The sequence below is a fragment of the Labrus mixtus genome, chromosome 3, assembly GCF_963584025.1.
Source record: "Labrus mixtus chromosome 3, fLabMix1.1, whole genome shotgun sequence".
In the NCBI taxonomy this organism is placed as follows: Eukaryota; Metazoa; Chordata; class Actinopteri; order Labriformes; family Labridae; genus Labrus; species Labrus mixtus.
Window position 1 is genome coordinate 31,599,807 of NC_083614.1, and position 20,228 is coordinate 31,620,034.

Genomic DNA, 20,228 nt, shown 5'->3' on the forward strand with positions numbered 1-20,228 from the left:
CTGTAGGTTTCATTTACTCTTCAGAGCTGCCAACCAGGTGTGCCACTCACTCAGGTAAGACCTCAGAGTTCTTCTAAAAATACTTTAACCCCAAATGTTCAATGAAAAGTTGATCTGATTTTGCCTTTAAAGTAAAACTTTTAGAATAAAGAAAGGTTAAGTTTGTGCAGGCTGAAATAAAGATTTTATTTTTCTTCGTAACACAGCCTTTTTTTTTAGGATAAAAGCTACCTCTGGTTAAAAACAGGGGCATCCTGGGTAAACTCTCTATGATGTAATTTGGTTTGTATTGCAGGTAAACTGTCTTTACAGCTAATGTTATTGAGAATGGGACAGAGTGTTGGATTAAAAAACTAAAGATGATACTTCATGGGGATAAAATGTTTACTTTAAGTGTCTTCATTTATTTTAACATTTTATATACAAGTATCAAAGTGTGTGAACATGACAGAGATCTCAGTGAGGATTTCATTTCTATGTGAATGTCAAATGAATTAGAAGTTAAAACACATTTACACACATTATGTATCCCTGCTCATGAGACTTGCCTCAGGCGATAGTTGACTGAAACAACATTTGCTTAAGCTTGGACAAAACAAACAGGACGTCTTATGTAAGTTCTCATATCAAGTATCAGTGCTGTTGTACTTGGACACTTTTTTTTTTGTTGGCCAAATTAAACCTTAAACCTGCGCATCAATTCAGAGAATTTCCAAGTTATGAGGAAGAGCTTTCATTTATTCACCATATGCTGTATTTATTAAATGTGGTACCTTGTTCTCTAAAGTAGAAAAAACACAACTTTTAAATTAGAAAATTACTCACAACTCACGTTTGTATCGTTATAGTATGTATTTCATGAGAACATAGTTTCTGTTTAACATCTAGGCTCTGATCTAATCACTCCTCAGTTTAAATTTACATGCAGAAATTTGAGGAGAAAGTCACCAAACCGGTTCAGAAACAGATATCAGCATGGCCAGAGGGTGCACCACAGACTGGGATATGTTGAAGCAGGCAGCCACATACAACAACCAGCCAGACATTTGAGGAGAAAGTCACCAAACCGGTTCAGAAACAGATATCAGCATGGCCAGAGGGTGCCTCCTCTGCACCACAGACTGGGATATGTTGAAGCAGGCAGCCACATACAACAACCAGCCAGACATTTGAGGAGTACACAGACCCTGTTACTGCCTACATCAGAAAATGCACTTGAGGATGTAACCCACACCAGAACCATCACCACCAGGGCTAACCAGAAGCCATAGCTGACAGGAGAGGTCAACAGGCCACTGAGGGAAAGACATGTTGCCTTCAGGGCTGGAGATGAAACTGGTCTGAGAACAGCAAGGGCCAACCTGCCCCGTGGCATCAACTAAAGCTAAACAAAGATACACCAAAAATATAACCGGCCACTTCAGGGTTAGGTGAGGTAGGGTGCGCAGCGTCCTCTAGGGATGCTCCGAGGGGCACGGGCACTCGGGGGACAATGGTTATTAAATATGTTTAAAATCTCCTTAAAAAACACACCACTGTGTTTTGATAAAAGCCCTCTAAGACAGTTTAAAATTTGGATAAAAGGGTGACTGGACCACTGCAGCGGAGCTCTCTTGTCAATTAAAAGCCTCCGGTGTCCAGAGGCCTCTGATAAAACCATCTGAGGAGCGTCCAGACGACGGCCACTGCTAATTAATATATTATATTAAAACACTTAAAGAAATAAAAAAAATTATAATTAAAATATATAAATAGATAAATAAATAAATAAATAAAGGAAAGATCTTAAAAGTGCCCTGCAGGTCTGCATACATAAAAAGTGCATTAAACAATAAAATAAGTGCTAATAAACCACACGTAAAAAATATCAAGGTAAAATATATATGCCCTCACTTAAAACAGCTAAATCCACCCTAGTATTTTTCATTTAGACCTGTTGGATCTATAGTTTTAAGAAGGTGGATCCACTTCCTCTCCGCTGCTCGTCTCTGGACAGTGGTCCAGTCCCTGTTGCTCTCCAGGCCCATGCTCTGAACATTGTGTTGGCCGTGGAGTTTAAAATGTTCATACAAGACACTGGTGCCATTCCCGCTGTTCATTTTATAAAAGTGTTGTTTGATCCTTGCTGTGATGTCGTTCTTTGTCTCCCCCACATAGAGTCTGTGGCAGGCCTTGCATCGGATGGCATAAACCGCATTAATGGTACTGGGATTTAAGGCCTGCCACGGGTTTGTACCGACTCTGGAGTAGGGGTTAAAAATGTGGGGGAGACGGATAAAACCAATGTCCGAGCCCCGAGACGCTTCCCCATTCTGGTCCACTCTATTCAAGTTTGTGTGGACCAGCATATCTTTAAGATTTTTATTCCTGCGGTAGGCGGAGATCAGCCGACAGTCGCCCAGCACGTCACAGCCCTCCCTCGCCTCCTCAAAGTTGTCTTTTAGACTTGTTAAAAGCTCTTTTACACTTTCTGAATAAGTTGTAACCATGGGGACGACAGTAGGACCGGACGGCCGTCGCTTGGGTTGTTATAACGTTCGTTGAAGGTCCGGCCGACCTCCGCCTTGATAGTTCTGAGGAAGCGCCTCGAGTAACCCCTAGGCCTCAGCGCACTAACGAGGGTGCTGGTGGCCTCCTCCACATGCTCCGGGAAGGTGCAGATTCTGTGGAAGTGTATCAGCTGGGATTTTATCAGGCCTCTGTACGTGTGCCTCGGGTGGTAGCTGGTTTTATGGAGGGGTGCATGGCGGTCTGTGTCTTTGAAATATACTTAGGTGGCCAGTGTTTTGGACTGGTCGCTGGAGGTACGGAAGAAGACACAGGTGTCCAACAACTCTACAGAAGATGTTTGAATGTTGTGTTTGAGTTTTATTTTAGGGTGGTGTGAGTTGAGGGTGTCCAGAAAAGTCAAAAAGTCCTGTCGTGTACCGTCCCATAGGCCGAAGATGTCGTCCAGGTACCGGAAATACAGGAGGGGTTTGGTGGTGAGTCTTAGGGTTAAGACACCAGAGACACACAGAGGCTGTGGCAGGGCGTACAGACCATTACGGACTACAAACCTGCAACACCGACGTCCCTCTGCTGAATAACCTCAACAGCTTCTTTGTACGGGTCGGCAACAACATCCCATCACACTAAGCACAGGGGTCCCCCAGGGATGTGTGCTCGGTCCCCTGCTCTTCACCCAGCTGACCCATGACTGCACACCAACCTTCAGCGCCAATCACATTGTAAAGTTTGCAGGATGACACAACTGTAGAGGGTCTCTTTTTCAACAATGATGAGACAAACTAGAGGAAGGACCACGTGGTGCAGTGACAACAGTCTCCTGCTAAATGTCGGCAAAACCAAAGAGATTGTTGTCGACTTCCGGAGAGGCTACACCCACCACCCACCGCTCACCATCAACGGCTCTGCTGTGGAGAGAGTGAGCAGCTCTACTTTTCTGGGGGTGCACATCAGTGAGGACCTCTCCTAGAAAAAGAAACACTGCATCACTGGCCAAGAAAGGACAGCAGAGACTCTACTTTCTCCGCAAACTGAAGAAGGCATAGTGTAGACAGCAGGAAAGATCATCAGCGTCTCACTTCCCTCCCTCCCGGACACCTACAACACCCGCACTCACTCTTGTACTTTATTGACATCTTTCTTTATCCTAATTTTAGTTTTTTGTATTATTTATTTATTTGTATTGTATTGATAACTTCCAAAATTTGCTGAAAATTCTCCCCTGAAGTTAAAATGTTTGTATCATCAGTGAATAAGACGCACTTAAATGCATCTGTTATTTTACACAAATCATTAATGTACATTATGAATAATATTGGGCCCAACACTAACCCCTGAGGGACACCACATGTAATACCCAAACAATCAGAGTCAAACCGAATCGTGCAGCTTATATAGACAGCTAATTGGAAGGATGTGTTGTCAGGTGATTGTGGATAATGATGCATGTCAAGTGTGAAACCAATTCAGCTCGAGTTGACTTCCTGAACTAGCCTGCAGGCGTCCCTCTCATTTTATACTAAATGTATTACCTTATAGTTAACTGGTAGTCCAATTCCTGCCAGGTTTAACTTGAACATCCAAGATGTTTGTGTTCACAGGTTTATTATCTGTGGTTTAGTTTGTCCAACAAGAGATGGCAACACAACCCCTGGTGGAGTGGGAAACTGGTCTCTTGGACTGCTTTGAGGAAGTCACTACCTGTAAGAATCAATTTTCATAACTTAAGTCAAATTTGGATTTTCTTCAATTAAAGGTAATTTCTGATGGTATAAAACGGCATTATTGAGTTTGTATTGCTCCGTTTCAGGTTGCTATGGTTTCTGGTGCTGTCCTTGCCTTGCCTGCACCGTCTCAGGGAGATTTGGAGAGAACACTTGTCTCCCATTATGTGACATCTGCAGTCCCGCCATATTTGCAGCATTTGCGATTCCTGTGTTTGCGCCTCCTGCAGGTCTGTCAATGAGGGTTGCAATGCGAAACAGATATGGTATCAAGGTATGATGCACGCAGAGCTGATGTGATCAGGATTTCATGGCACAATTTGAGCAACAGTAAAGCAATATTGCATTTTCACTGGTTCATATTTTGTCACCTTGTTTTTCCCTGCAGGGTTCTCTCTGTAAGGACATCGCAGTTGCTTGTTGCTGCGGATGTTGCTCCTGGTGCCAAATGCATCGAGAGCTAAGACATCGTAAAAAAACTCCCACTGTTGTCAATGTGCAGAATACAACCGTTTTTGCCACACAGCCTGCTCCAGTGATGATGATGATGCAGCCCCAAGGTTTTGTGACCCAGCAAGGTGCTTTCATTACTTCTAGATGATGATGAAGTAAGAGCGCTCTGGGTGTTTCTTGTCGTTTTTCATGTTATATATTTGTGTTATTTTTAAAAGCACTGACAGAAATTACAATCAATTTGTAAACATTCAGTTTGTAGATTTTCTCTCTTTAATTGATTTCTGGTCATTTCAGTTTCTCTGATTAAGCACTTCAATAAAAAAAATCCTTCTGTTTTAAATCTGGAATTACTTTTTTGTCAATAAAAAACAACAAATCCACGATGGTCCACGTTGTAACCATTTACATTTATATTTAATGTAGAACAGCACGCACTGCTCTCGGCAAAGACAGACATACACGCTTGCCTTGCCGGTGTCTCTTTTTCAAGAACAAAGTTAGTCCTCTGGTGTTTCCAAAGTTCAGGATTTTGGAGACCTGTGTCTTTACAGTTCTTGTGTTTTCTGTCCTGTTAAAAACTATTTTGTGTGGGGCGCTGGTGGGGCAACGGTTAGTGCGTGCGCTCGATGTATGGAGGCTGTCGTCTCAAGCGGGCGGACGGGGTTCACATCCCACCCGTGGCCTCCTTCCCACATTTGATTCCCCATTCTCTCTCTCCCTGATTTCCAACTCTATCCACTGTCGTATCTCTCCATTAAAGGCATAAAAAGCCCAAAAATAAAGCTTTTAAAAAAAAAAAAACTGTTTCGTGAAAGACACCAGAAAGATGTTTCGTGTTTCGTTAAAACTAATTTTCTTTGGGGGCGCTAACGAGCAGCACATGGAGTAGACGTGTTTCCAGAAGCTCCTCCGTGCCAAGTTGTAAAATCTATATTTTCTATAGAACATTTTCTTTAAACAACTAGATTCAGTCATTGTTTCATTTCTGTGGGACAATAAACCCCCTCGCATTTCTAAATCACACCTGCAAAAAGATGCAAGCAGTGGCGGCTTAGGCCTTCCTGTGTTTAAGCACTATTACTGGGCTGCAAATGCAAGAGCTTTTACTTTTTGGCAACAGGGCTTCCCTGATTGTCACTGGTCTGCCATTTCCCCACTCTGGTTAAAAATCGAAGCCATGTCAGTTACAGGAACCTCTCTTCCTGCGCTCCTCTTTTCTAGAGCACAGCCCTCCCACGAATTACTTGGTCATAATTTCATTCTCAGAAATTCCATGAAGATCTTGAATCAAATGAAGAAATGTTTTGGTCTGCCGAATGTTTCAGTACAAACTCCTATAGCATGTAATTATTTGTTCAAGCCAGGGTTAATGGACAGTGTTTTTCTGAACTGGAGGGAGAGGGGACTGTGCTGTATTGGAGATCTCTATATGGACAACAAATTTGCCTCATTTCTTCAGCTTCAAACTAAATTTAATCTCCCTCAATCACATTTCTACCGTTACCTTCAAGTCAGGCACTTTATACAGGAGTCAATCCAACAGTTTATAAACAAACCAAAGAGACAAATATTTTATGATATCCTTATTTCAAATCCAAACTCTAAACATCTGGTCTCCCGCTTTGTATCTGTTTTTATGACACCAGTGAGTGCAAGTCATCTCAAGGAGGCCTGGGCTGAAGAACTAGGGTTCCCAGTGTCAGATGAACTGTGGGAGGAGGAGCAGGGCTTGTCTAGTATAAAGAGCTGTTCTATAAACTCTAGGTATAGGTTAATTCAATTCAACATCATCCATAGACTGCATTATTCTAAAACTAGACTAAGTCAATTTTTTGATTCAGTCTCCCCCTTGTGTGATAGGTGTGGTACTGCAGAAGGTTCACTATCACACCTGTTCTGGCATTGTCCAGTACTACGTAAGTTCTGGAGTGAAATATTTAATTGATTTTCCAAACAATATGAAAGTACACATACACATATACAGTACAGTACACATTATCTAGGCGCCTGAGATCATCAGACATGGGCCTCCTGGCTGTCCCATGCTCACGGCTCAAGCTAAAGGGAAATTGTGCTTTTTCAGTTAAAGCCCCTAAACTGTGGAACAGCCTCCCTCATCCCATCAGGTCTGCATCCTCTGTTGACTCAAAACATATTTTTACATGTTAGCATTTGAGTCCTCTGATCCTGAATAGACCGTTTCTTTCAGGTTCCCTTTGTTGCTTTCTTTTTTTCTTTATATATCCTTTCTTTATATATGTGTATATATAAATATAGACTGTATATATTTCTCTCTTTCTTGTGGATGTTGTGGACTCTTTAATGCATGGTACAGCACTTTGGTCAGCTGTTGCTGTTTTTAAATGTGCTTAATAAATAAATGTGACTTGACTTGACTAATTTATAGGTTAAAGGAGAGCGGGAGACGTGCATTAAATTCACCAATCCAATGTAATTTAAAATGTGATATTTGTAGAACCTGAGAAAATAAAAGAGAACTGTAAGTTAAAGACTTTTCTTTCACAAAACTTATAAATAGCTAAAAATGTAAAAGACAAATTCTAAAATTAGGACCTCGAGCCATATCACATGACAATAAGATACTAAGAACGTCAGTAAGTAAAAAAAAAAAAAACTGAGTACAAATCTTAAATAATCTATAAAGCGTTTTATATTTATCTGTCAAATCTTCTCTTCATGCTGATTGGTTCAGGTTTAGCAGCATTTTTTCAGACATGCACAAGATGCCACTCCTAATCCAGTAACATCCCTGTAGGTTTCATTTACTCTTCAGAGCTGCCAACCAGGTGTACCACTCACTCAGGTAAGACCTCAGAGTTCTTCAAAAAATACTTTTACCCCAAATGTTCAATGAAAAGTTGATCTGATTTTGCCTTTAAAGTAAAACTTGTAGAATAAAGAAAGGTTAAGTTTGTGCAGGCTGAAATAAAGATTTTATTTTTCTTCGTAACAAAGCCTTTTTTTTAGGATAAAAGCTACCTCTGGTTAAAAACAGGGGCATCCTGGGTAAACTCTCTATGATGTAATTTGGTTTGTATTGCAGGTAAACTGTCTTTACAGCTAATGTTATTGAGAATGGGACAGAGTGTTGGATTAAAAAACTAAAGATGATACTTCATGGGGATAAAATGTTTACTTTAAGTGTCTTCATTTATTTTAACATTTTATATACAAGTATCAAAGTGTGTGAACATGACAGAGATCTCAGTGAGGATTTCATTTCTATGTGAATGTCAAATGAACTAGAAGTTAAAACACTTTTACACACGTTATTTATCCCTGCTCACTGTACTATTGTGCTAATACTAAGATACTTGCCTCAGGCGATAGTCGAATAAGACAACATTTACTTCAACTTCTCAGCAGCAGGTCTTTTGTATTGTTCTCATACAGGTAGTGCTCTTGTACTTGTACAGTGCTCCTGGCTTCAGCTGCACTTTTTGGCTGAATTAAACCTTACACCTGCACATCTATTCAGAGAATTTCGAGGTGGTACCTTGTCCCCTAAAGTAGAAAAACCTGAACTTTTAAATAAGAAAATGATAGCAGCAAGTGGAGTTTATATAAATAACAGAATACCATTATGCTCCTTTCTTCAAACAGTCACCTCTTCATTTAACACATTTGTTGTTATGTAAATGTATCTCTCACTGCTTCAAAAGTTCTGTTAAACAAAGAGGATGAAGTGCAAATTATTTTGAACAATGGTGCTAAAATAGTTATTCAGAATGTATTTAGCCCCCTGGAAATGTCACGATTTATTAGTAGAAGGAAAACCCGGTTTACTGAGCTCCGATAACTATTAGGTCTTTTGGGGATAAAAAAAAGTTTTGTGACAGAAGAACGGGTCATCATGATTCATGTAACTGAACTTGAACAGTTTATGCAAGAGGTTTATATAAAAGATTTTCAAGCTGTTCTTGCTTATATGGCCGGTATTTTGTCGGTTGCTGCTTTTTTTCTTTATTGTTAATTTCTTTCTTCCTTTTTAAGTTGTGCTGCTGTTCTCTCACAAAACAGGTCCCTTGAATTTCATCTGTAAGTTGAAAGTCACAACCCAGGCTCAGTGAGCTGGACAAACTGGGAGAACACACAGTCTTAAACTTATTTAAGCAATAATTCTTTGAAAACTAAAGCAAAACATCCTAATAAAAGAATATGCCGTCTGTAAATCAGTGGTGATTGCAATGGTGAATGTGTGTGGTGTTGTGGAGGCAAAACAAAGACCACAAACCAAAGTTAGTGTTGACAGGAGAGAGAGATATGGGCCCTATCCAAAAAGCCACAGTTCAGTATGCAGTGTGTACTTTTCAGTAGACTGAACCCTCAAGGTCATTCAGTATGCATTTTTGGGTACACCTCAGTATACTGAAAATTTCAGCCTGGATACTAACTTCCAGGTTTTGTGCAGTATGGTTTGGATGCATCCAGAGACAGAGAAGCCAGCTTAAATAAATACTAAAGGCCCAGTCTGCCCAGGAATACAATTAAGTGGCTCTGCCTTTCACTACCTGAAGGCAACCTGAGTGGGAAAGGACACAATGCAACAGGAGGAGCAATGACACAGTCAGGGGTCGTCACTAATGAAAATAGCAATATAATATATCAAATATGTTCTATCAAATTGTATTAACAATTCAGTCAGACAACTCACGTTTGTATCGATCAAGTCATTTTTGCAGTAATTTGTGTTTAGCGTCTAGGCCCCGACCAAATCACTCCTCATTTTTAATTTACATTTTAAACCCCCAGTCACAGCCTACAGGTGGATGCTGGGCTGGTGGTGGAAGATTTCTGTATTAGTGCAGGTCAGAGACCGTAATGAGAGAGCAGAGGGAGAGACTGGAAATCGTTATTTTACACAAATCATTGATGTACATTATGAATAATATTGGGCCCAACACTAACCCCTGAGGGACACCGCATGTAATACCCAAACAATCAGTCAAACCGAATCGTGCAGCTTATATAGACAGCTAATTGGAAGGATGTGTTGTCAGGTGATTGTGGATAATGATGCATGTCAAGTGTGAAACCAATTCAGCTCGAGTTGACTTCCTGAACTAGCCTGCAGGCGTCCCTCTCATTTTATATTTAACGTATTACCTTATAGTTAACTGGTAGTCCAATTCCTGCCAGGTTTAACTTGAACATCCAAGATGTTTGTGTTCACAGGTTTATTATCTGTGGTTTAGTTTGTCCAACAAGAGATGGCAACACAACCCCTGGTGGAGTGGGAAACTGGTCTCTTGGACTGCTTTGAGGAAGCCAGTACCTGTAAGAATCAATTTTCATAACTTAAGTCAAATTTGGATTTTCTTCAATTAAAGGTAATTTCTGATGGTATAAAACGGCATTATTGAGTTTGTATTGCTCCGTTTCAGGTTGCTATGGTTTCTGGTGCTGTCCTTGCCTTGCCTGCACCGTCTCAGGGAGATTTGGAGAGAACACTTGTCTCCCATTATGTGACATCTGCAGTCCCGCCATATTTGCAGCATTTGCGATTCCTGTGTTTGCGCCTCCTGCAGGTCTGTCAATGAGGGTTGCAATGCGAAACAGATATGGTATCAAGGTATGATGCATGCAGAGCTGATGTGATCAGGATTTCATGGCACAATTTGAGCAACAGTAAAGCAATATTGCATTTTCACTGGTTCGTATTTTGTCACCTTGTTTTTCCCTGCAGGGTTCTCTCTGTAAGGACATCGCAGTTGCTTGTTGCTGTGGATGTTGCTCCTGGTGTCAAATGCATCGAGAGCTAAAACATCGTAAAATAAATCCCACTGTTGTCAATGTGCAGAATACAACCGTTTTTGCCACACAGCCTGCTCCAGTGATGATGATGCAGCCCCAAGGTTTTGTGACCCAGCAAGGTGCTTTCATTACTTCTAGATGATCTTTAGGGCGTGCCATGTGTCAGTTTGTGTTCTTAGACCAAAGACAAAATCAAAAATCCTCGTCTTGTGTGCGGTGGGCGTGTCACTCATTTAGACCAACTAGACTGAGTAAAAATGCTTTTGATCACGAGACAATGATTTGAATAATAATAATAATAAAGTACTCTTTGAGGCTATCAACTCTCAAGTTTCTCAATAAATTTCTAAATGCTTTGAATTTCCCTCGGGATCAATAAAGTATCTATCTATCTATAAGACAATAAGACTTTCAGAGCAACACAAAGATTGGCATCAATTAAATCTCATGAGATGAAATAAGTTTAATATCCAGTTTTATAAATGGATAAAAAAAAACTCTGCTTAACTTGGGTTGTTAAAAAAAAAGGCTAAAAAAAAAATAGTAATGACATTTTAAAAAACAACCAACATTTTTAAGGAGGTGTTCGCCCATACAGTTATCTCATAAGAAAAATAAGAAAATAACAACCTAATAAAAGGACCACATTATCTTTTTAATGTTTTATAGGTAACCTGGCTTGGCATTTTTTTTTATTTAGTTCTTATTTTGATTAAGTTTAATTCCCCCGTCTACTAACAGGAAACGGTTGTTTAACATGACTTTGCAAGAGAAGCTCGTTCATCAAGTGCTCACATTATATTCATGAAACATATAGCTTAAGGGAACTGATACCAGGCTGGGAAGACGTTGTTCTTAACAGCATTTCAGAGAGGAGTGCCAAACAGAGAAGACAAATTGTCACTCTGGTGACTGAAACAAACAAGTCAACCTGGCAAACGTTAAGTCATTCAATGTAAAAGTTGAGTTCATGTGGATGTCACCAAACCTTCACTTGCTTTCCCTCCTGACTAACCGGTTTTTCAAGAATGTTGTGGAGACTTCTAAATATTTTCTTCTTCATTCATAAAAAAATGTCAAATGTTGGTTATATTGCATTTATCATTGACTTTCAACGACCACATTGAGGTCTTTGATGTGAAGTAAGAGCGCTCTGGGTGTTTCATGTTATATATTTGTGTTATTTTTAAAAGCACTGACAGAAATTACAATCAATTTGTAAACATTCAGTTTGTAGATTTTCTCTCTTTAATTGATTTCTGGTCATTTCAGTTTCTCTGATTAAGCACTTCAATAAAAAAAATCCTTCTGTTTTAAATCTGGAATTACTTTTTTGTCAATAAAAAACAACAAATCCACGATGGTCCACGTTGTAACCATTTACATTTATATTTAATGTAGAACAGCACGCACTGCTCTCGGCAAAGACAGACATACACGCTTGCCTTGCCGGTGTCTCTTTTTCAAGAACAAAGTTAGTCCTCTGGTGTTTCCAAAGTTCAGTTCATTTTGGAGACCTGTGTCTTTACAGTTCTTGTGTTTTCTGTCCTGTTAAAAACTATTTTGTGTGGGGCGCTGGTGGGGCAACGGTTAGTGCGTGCGCTCGATGTATGGAGGCTGTCGTCTCAAGCGGGCGGACCGGGTTCACATCCCACCCGTGGCCTCCTTCCCGCATTTGATTCCCCACTCTCTCTCTCCCTGATTTCCTATCTCTCCATTAAAGGCATAAAAAGCCCAAAAATAAAGCTTTTAAAAAAAAAAAACTGTTTCGTGAAAGACACCAGAAAGATGTTTCGTGTTTCGTTAAAACTAATTTTCTTTGGGGGCGCTAACGAGCAGCACATGGAGTAGACGTGTTTCCAGAAGCTCCTCCGTGCCAAGTTGCAAAATCTATATTTTGACAGTCTATTTAACTTTTAAAAGCCTCGGGGACTAAGAAGCCGGAAAACGTTGATTCACGCCGACCTGCTACAGCTAAAGCTAGCGGTGTCTCTCCTAGCAAAGCTACCAGCGAGGGCCGCGATGATTTGCCGCTGATGTGGGAGAAAGTCACGGATAAGATCCTGAAACATATTAACGACAGGTTCGATAAGCTGGAACAGACTCTTCAGGCAGTACGAAGCTGTCAAGCCGAAATGCTAGAGAAGGTGGAATCTATTGAGGAGCGGATGTCGGAGCAGGATAGCCGCATAAGCAGTTTAGAAAAGGCATTTTCCAGCCTCAAGGACGAAAACAACACACTCAAGGTGGACGACCTCGAGGGCAGGTCGCGTCGCAACAACATTAAGATAATTGGCATACCTGAACAAGAAGAAGGAGGTAAACCAACTGAGTTCCTCGAGGCCCTTATCCCGAAACTTCTCGGAGAAGATAACTTCCAAGCCCCGCGCCATCATAGCCCGGGTCCATTTTTATCGGGAGAAGGAGCTCATACTGCGTCTACGGAGGACGAGGGAGCTGGAGTTTAAAGGCAACAAGGTGCTTATTTTCCCCGACTATACCCCAGAGGTGATGCGGCAACGTTGCGAATTCAACGAGGTCCTGGCCGGACTTCGGGAGCTCAAGGCGGAACACAGCGTCCTCTTCCCAGCGAAGCTTCGCGTTAAACACAACGGCCAGTTAAAAGTTTTCACTACGCCGGGTGAGGCAACGACATTTCTGAACACTAACTTAAAAACCGCATCCTAAGATGTTTGATACCACTCTGTGTGTATCGTGGGTTAACCGTATCTATATGTAGATGTTTTGCATTAAGGTTATTTAGTTGATACATGAGAGACTGTCAATTTGTTTATTTAGTTTAATCTCTGGAAATTGAGTTTACGCTTATAGTGTTAGTTTTTCTTCCCCTAACCACTGCTCTTCTGGGAGCTAGTCACTAGACGTGCGTTTAGCGGTCCCGAACGTAGAGGGTCTTCAGTGCTTCATTTGGGGAAGCACTTGTGCGGGAGGGTAGGGAATATGTTCATTGAGGTGTTTAAAGGTGCCGTTTTGCACCACTGTCTGTGGTTATGTGTTGTGTTTAACTGTGTTGTTTGTTGTTTTGAGTGGATACCAAACTATCTTTACCTCAGGAGTTACGCCAATATCTGATAACATTGCGCGTAGCAGAATTAATGGAATGTGAAAGGTCTGGGTCATGTAATTAAAAGGGGTCGTGTTTTCTCACATCTGAAATCCTTGAAGCCAGATATAATTTTTCTTCAGGAAACTCACATTGGACAAAACGAACAATGGAGATTAAGAGCAAATTGGATTTCTCAGGTTTTCCAAGCTCCTTTTACTCGCAGAGCCAGAGGGGTGGCTATAGCGGACCCATATGGTAGGTACCTTATGATTTCAGGTCATATAAATTCTCTTCCAATAATAATGCTCAATATTTATGCCCCAAATATAGACAATCCTGATTTTTTTTTGTCAAGGCTTTCGATATGATACCAACGTCCTGTCCCAATGTCATCGTTGGAGGTGATTTTAATTGTTACTTGGACCCCATCTTGGAAGGGCTGTCAACAAAACCTCCTTCTACCATAACCTTCGTGCAAACGCTTAACGATTTAATTAAAGCAAGGAATATGACTGATGTCTGGCGATTACAACATCCTACTAGTAAAGATTTCTCGTTTTATTCTCACGTCCATAAGTCCTACACTAGGATTGACTATTTTTTAATTTCTTCTGAATTATTACCCAGCCTTGGGAACTCAACATATCACAATATTTTGATATCTGATCATAGCCCGGTCTCACTTCAATTAAAAAATATCCTGTCTAAGCCAAAGTTCAACTGGCGGTTCAATCCTCTCCTACTCCAGGACAGCTCGTTTGTTAGGCATATAACTGCTCGTATTGATGAGTTTCTTGCTACCAATGACAATGGGGAGGTCTCTGACTCTACACTGTGGGAGGTCTTTAAAGTTGTAGCCTAACCCTAAGGGGCCATATTATCTCATTTGAATCATCTAAAAAACGTGAACTTAACCGTCAACTTGAGGACATTGAAAGAATGCTTCCAACACTTGAAGAGACCTACAGAGCGTCCCTGTTGCAGTCAGATTATAATAAGATTTTAAAACTGAAATATGAGCATAATAGTATACTTAGTAAACACATAAACAGCCTTGTATTAAAACTCAAACAGAAATCTTTTGAACTAGGGGATAAACCTGAAAAATGTTTAGCAAGCCAACTCAGAGGTGAGCAGGCTAAGCAAGCCATCCATAAGATTAAAGCTAAATCAGGTAAATTATTAACGCAACCAAAGGAGATAAACACTTGCTTCAAAGACTTCTATAAGGAACTTTATTCCAGTAAAGTAAAGGCCACCGAAACAGGTTTTTGTAACTTTTTTGACAACCTAAATATGTCCCAACTGGACATCGCTTCGAGGGATGATATTGACACCCCAATCTCCGAGGCTGACCTTCTAGATGCTGTTCGGGCCTTCCCCTCTGGAAAAGCAGCTGGCCCAGATGGGTTTGGCTGTGAATTTTATGAGGCGTTTCATAAAAAAATGGTCCCTCTCATGTTAAGGATGGTAACCGACTCATTTAAAAATAAGAGACTTCCCAGCTCCCTTTATGAAGCTAACATTTGTTTGCTTTTAAAAAAAGGAAAAGAAGAGACCGACCCTGCTAGCTACAGGCCCATCGCTCTTTTGAACTGTGATCAAAAGGTTATAACCAAGGTCCTCGTCACAAAGTTAGCTAAACACATATCAAAAATTATACATTCTGACCAAACTGGTTTCATCCCTGGTAGATTCTCATTTAGTAATGTCCGTCTGCTTTTAAACACTCTGTACTCACACCACAAAGAGGATACACAAGCCGCTATCATATCCCTTGACGCCCAAAAGGCATTTGATCAGATTGAATGGCCTTATATGTTTGAGACATTAAAACGATTCGGGTTCGGAGGGAACTTTATAGAGTGGGTTAAAATAATGTATTCTTATCCTGTTTCCTCAGTCCTCACTAATATGGATAAATCTCAATCTTTTGAACTGCAACGTGGTGTGAGGCAGGGTGATCCTCTTTCTCTCCTCTCCTTTTTGATATAGCTTTAGAACCTCTTGCAATAGGAATCAGGAGTCACCCAGGTATTCACGGTGTACAGTTTGTCAGTGTTGAAAGCCTTGTAAATTTGTATGCTGATGATTTATTGCTGTTTATCTGACCCAGTAACCTCAGTTCCCAACCTCCTACATTACAGTAAATCATTTGGTAAACTGTCAGGATATACATTTAACTGGGACAAAAGTGAATTTATGCCCTTGAAGGATAATCTGAGTCCTGCTTTCTTAAAATCTCTCCCATTTAAAGTAGTTACGACACACATAACCTACCTTGGCCTTAAGGTTTCCAGAAACCCCAAACTTTTAATAAAACTAAATATCTTGGATATGATAGAAAGACTTAAAGTTAATATAAGGAATTGTAAGTTGCTTCCTCTCTCTATGATTGGCCGCATCAATGCAATAAAAATGGTTGCACTCCCAAGGTTCTTGTACCTCTTCCAAAACCTTCCTGTTTTGTTACCATCGTCTTTCTTTAACTAGATTCAGTCATTGTTTCATTTCTGTGGGACAATAAACCCCCTCGCATTTCTAAATCACACCTGCAAAAAGATGCCAGCAGTGGCGGCTTAGGCCTTCCTGTGTTTAAGCACTATTACTGGGCTGCAAATGCAAGAGCTTTTACTTTTTGGCAACAGGGCTTCCCTGATTGTCACTGGTCTGCCATTTCCCCACTCTGGTTAAAAATCGAAGCCATGTCAGTTACAGGAACCTCTCTTCCTGCGCTCCTCTTTTCTAGAGCACAGCCCTCCCACGAATTACTTGGTCATAATTTCATTCTCAGAAATTCCATGAAGATCTTGAATCAAATGAAGAAATGTTTTGGTCTGCCGAATGTTTCAGTACAAACTCCTATAGCATGTCATCATTTGTTCAAGCCAGGGTTAATGGACAGTGTTTTTCTGAACTGGAGGGAGAGGGGACTGTGCTGTATTGGAGATCTCTATATGGACAACAAATTTGCCTCATTTCTTCAGCTTCAAACTAAATTTAATCTCCCTCAATCACATTTCTACCGTTACCTTCAAGTCAGGCACTTTATACAGGAGTCAATCCAACAGTTTATAAACAAACCAAAGAGACAAATATTTTATGATATCCTTATTTCAAATCCAAACTCTAAACATCTGGTCTCCCGCTTTGTATCTGTTTTTATGACACCAGTGAGTGCAAGTCATCTCAAGGAGGCCTGGGCTGAAGAACTAGGGTTCCCAGTGTCAGATGAACTGTGGGAGGAGGAGGAGGGCTTGTCTAGTATAAAGAGCTGTTCTATAAACTCTAGGTATAGGTTAATTCAATTCAACGTCATCCATAGACTGCATTATTCTAAAACTAGACTAAGTCAAATTTTTGATTCAGTCTCCCCCTTGTGTGATAGGTGTGGTACTGCAGAAGGTTCACTATCACACCTGTTCTGGCATTGTCCAGTACTACGTAAGTTCTGGAGTGAAATATTTAATTGGTTTTCCAAACAATATGAAAGTACACATACACATATACAGTACAGTACACATTATCTAGGCCCCTGAGATCATCAGACATGGGCCTCCTGGCTGTCCCATGCTCACGGCTCAAGCTAAAGGGACATTGTGCTTTTTCAGTTAAAGCCCCTAAACTGTGGAACAGCCTCCCTCATCCCATCAGGTCTGCATCCTCTGTTGACTCAAAACATATTTTTACATGTTAGCATTTGAGTCCTCTGATCCTGAATAGACCGTTTCTTTCAGGTTCCCTTTGTTGCTTTCTTTTTTTCTTTATATATCCTTTCTTTATATATGTGTATATATAAATATAGACTGTATATATTTCTCTCTTTCTTGTGGATGTTGTGGACTCTTTAATGCATGGTACAGCACTTTGGTCAGCTGTTGCTGTTTTTAAATGTGCTTAATAAATAAATGTGACTTGACTTGACTAATTTATAGGTTAAAGGAGAGCGGGAGACGTGCATTAAATTCACCAATCCAATGTAATTTAAAATGTGATATTTGTAGAACCTGAGAAAATAAAAGAGAACTGTAAGTTAAAGACTTTTCTTTCACAAAACTTATAAATAGCTAAAAATGTAAAAGACAAATTCTAAAATTAGGACCTCGAGCCATATCACATGACAATAAGATACTAAGAACGTCAGTAAGTAAAAAAAAAAAAACTGAGTACAAATCTTAAATAATCTAAAAAGTGTTTTATATTTATCTGTCATTTCTTCTCTTCATGCTGATTGGTTCAGGTTTAGCAGCATTTTTTCAGACATGCACAAGATGCCACTCCTAATCCAGTAACATCCCTGTAGGTTTCATTTACTCTTCAGAGCTGCCAACCAGGTGTACCACTCACTCAGGTAAGACCTCAGAGTTCTTCAAAAAATACTTTTACCCCAAATGTTCAATGAAAAGTTGATCTGATTTGGCCTTTAAAGTAAAACTTGTAGAATAAAGAAAGGTTAAGTTTGTGCAGGCTGAAATAAAGATTTTATTTTTCTTCGTAACAAAGCCTTTTTTTTTAGGATAAAAGCTACCTCTGGTTAAAAACAGGGGCATCCTGGGTAAACTCTCTATGATGTAATTTGGTTTGTATTGCAGGTAAACTGTCTTTACAGCTAATGTTATTGAGAATGGGACAGAGTGTTGGATTAAAAAACTAAAGATGATACTTCATGGGGATAAAATGTTTACTTTAAGTGTCTTCATTTATTTTAACATTTTATATACAAGTATCAAAGTGTGTGAACATGACAGAGATCTCAGTGAGGATTTCATTTCTATGTGAATGTCAAATGAACTAGAAGTTAAAACACTTTTACACACGTTATTTATCCCTGCTCACTGTACTATTGTGCTAATACTAAGATACTTGCCTCAGGCGATAGTCGAATAAGACAACATTTACTTCAACTTCTCAGCAGCAGGTCTTTTGTATTGTTCTCATACAGGTAGTGCTCTTGTACTTGTACAGTGCTCCTGGCTTCAGCTGCACTTTTTGGCTGAATTAAACCTTACACCTGCACATCTATTCAGAGAATTTCCAAGTAATGAGGAAGAGCTTTCTTTCTTTCTTTTTTACCAGCTGTAATATTTGAGGTGGTACCTTGTCCCCTAAAGTAGAAAAACCTGAACTTTTAAATAAGAAAATGATAGCAGCAAGTGGAGTTTATATAAATAACAGAATACCATTATGCTCCTTTCTTCAAACAGTCACCTCTTCATTTAACACATTTGTTGTTATGTAAATGTATCTCTCACTGCTTCAAAAGTTCTGTTAAACAAAGAGGATGAAGTGCAAATTATCTTGAACAATGGTGCTAAAATAGTTATTCAGAATGTATTTAGCCCCCTGGAAATGTCACGATTTATTAGTAGAAGGAAAACCCGGTTTACTGAGCTCCGATAACTATTAGGTCTTTTGGGGATAAAAAAAAGTTTTGTGACAGAAGAACGGGTCATCATGATTCATGTAACTGAACTTGAACAGTTTATGCAAGAGGTTTATATAAAAGATTTTCAAGCTGTTCTTGCTTATATGGCCGGTATTTTGTCGGTTGCTGCTTTTTTTCTTTATTGTTAATTTCTTTCTTCCTTTTTAAGTTGTGCTGCTGTTCTCTCACAAAACAGGTCCCTTGAATTTCATCTGTAAGTTGAAAGTCACAACCCAGGCTCAGTGAGCTGGACAAACTGGGAGAACACACAGTCTTAAACTTATTTAAGCAATAATTCTTTGAAAACTAAAGCAAAACATCCTAATAAAAGAATATGCCGTCTGTTAATCAGTGGTGATTGCAATGGTGAATGTGTGTGGTGTTGTGGAGGCAAAACAAAGACCACAAACCAAAGTTAGTGTTGACAGGAGAGAGAGATATGGGCCCTATCCAAAAAGCCACAGTTCAGTATGCAGTGTGTACTTTTCAGTAGACTGAACCCTCAAGGTCATTCATTAATTTACATTTTAAACCCCCAGTCACAGCCTACAGGTGGATGCTGGGCTGGTGGTGGAAGATTTCTGTATTAGTGCAGGTCAGAGACCGTAATGAGAGAGCAGAGGGAGAGACTGGAAATCGTTATTTTACACAAATCATTGATGTACATTATGAATAATATTGGGCCCAACACTAACCCCTGAGGGACACCGCATGTAATACCCAAACAATCAGAGTCAAACCGAATCGTGCAGCTTATATAGACAGCTAATTGGAAGGATGTGTTGTCAGGTGATTGTGGATAATGATGCATGTCAAGTGTGAAACCAATTCAGCTCGAGTTGACTTCCTGAACTAGCCTGCAGGCGTCCCTCTCATTTTATATTTAACGTATTACCTTATAGTTAACTGGTAGTCCAATTCCTGCCAGGTTTAACTTGAACATCCAAGATGTTTGTGTTCACAGGTTTATTATCTGTGGTTTAGTTTGTCCAACAAGAGATGGCAACACAACCCCTGGTGGAGTGGGAAACTGGTCTCTGCGACTGCTTTGAGGAAGCCAGTACCTGTAAGAATCAATTTTCATAACTTAAGTCAAATTTGGATTTTCTTCAATTAAAGGTAATTTCTGATGGTATAAAACGGCATTATTGAGTTTGTATTGCTCCGTTTCAGGTTGCTATGGTTTCTGGTGCTGTCCTTGCCTTGCCTGCACCGTCTCAGGGAGATTTGGAGAGAACACTTGTCTCCCATTATGTGACATCTGCAGTCCCGC

General features: G+C 40.0%; 2 protein-coding genes across 9 annotated transcripts in view; one reads left to right on the top strand and one right to left on the bottom strand.

The window, feature by feature from the left end:
• LOC132971491 (placenta-specific gene 8 protein-like) overlaps positions 1-20,228 on the top strand; it is a 20,677-nt gene continuing 449 nt past the window's right edge. Inside the window, exons 1-5 of one of the 3 annotated variants that reach the window (XR_009672720.1) lie at positions 1-54; positions 4,110-4,211; positions 4,319-4,506; positions 4,621-4,810; positions 10,565-10,582. Coding sequence is in view for 2 of the 3 variants with exons in the window: in XM_061034576.1 (XP_060890559.1) it covers positions 9,920-9,986; positions 10,094-10,281; positions 10,396-10,605 (465 nt within the window). In the remaining variant the exon portion in view is untranslated. Of the gene's footprint in view, positions 55-4,109; positions 4,212-4,318; positions 4,507-4,620; positions 4,811-9,778; positions 9,987-10,093; positions 10,282-10,395; positions 10,702-20,228 lie in introns of those variants that run through there. The other 2 variants (XM_061034575.1, XM_061034576.1) reach the window with 2 other exon arrangements.
• Positions 5,081-20,228, bottom strand: part of ttc4 (tetratricopeptide repeat domain 4) — a 24,480-nt gene continuing 9,332 nt past the window's right edge. The window contains exon 11 of one of the 6 annotated variants that reach the window (XM_061034572.1): positions 5,081-5,225. The gene's annotated coding sequence lies outside the window, so the exon portion shown is untranslated. Of the gene's footprint in view, positions 5,226-11,704; positions 11,966-20,228 lie in introns of those variants that run through there. The other 5 variants (XR_009672683.1, XR_009672689.1, XR_009672649.1 and 2 more) reach the window with 5 other exon arrangements.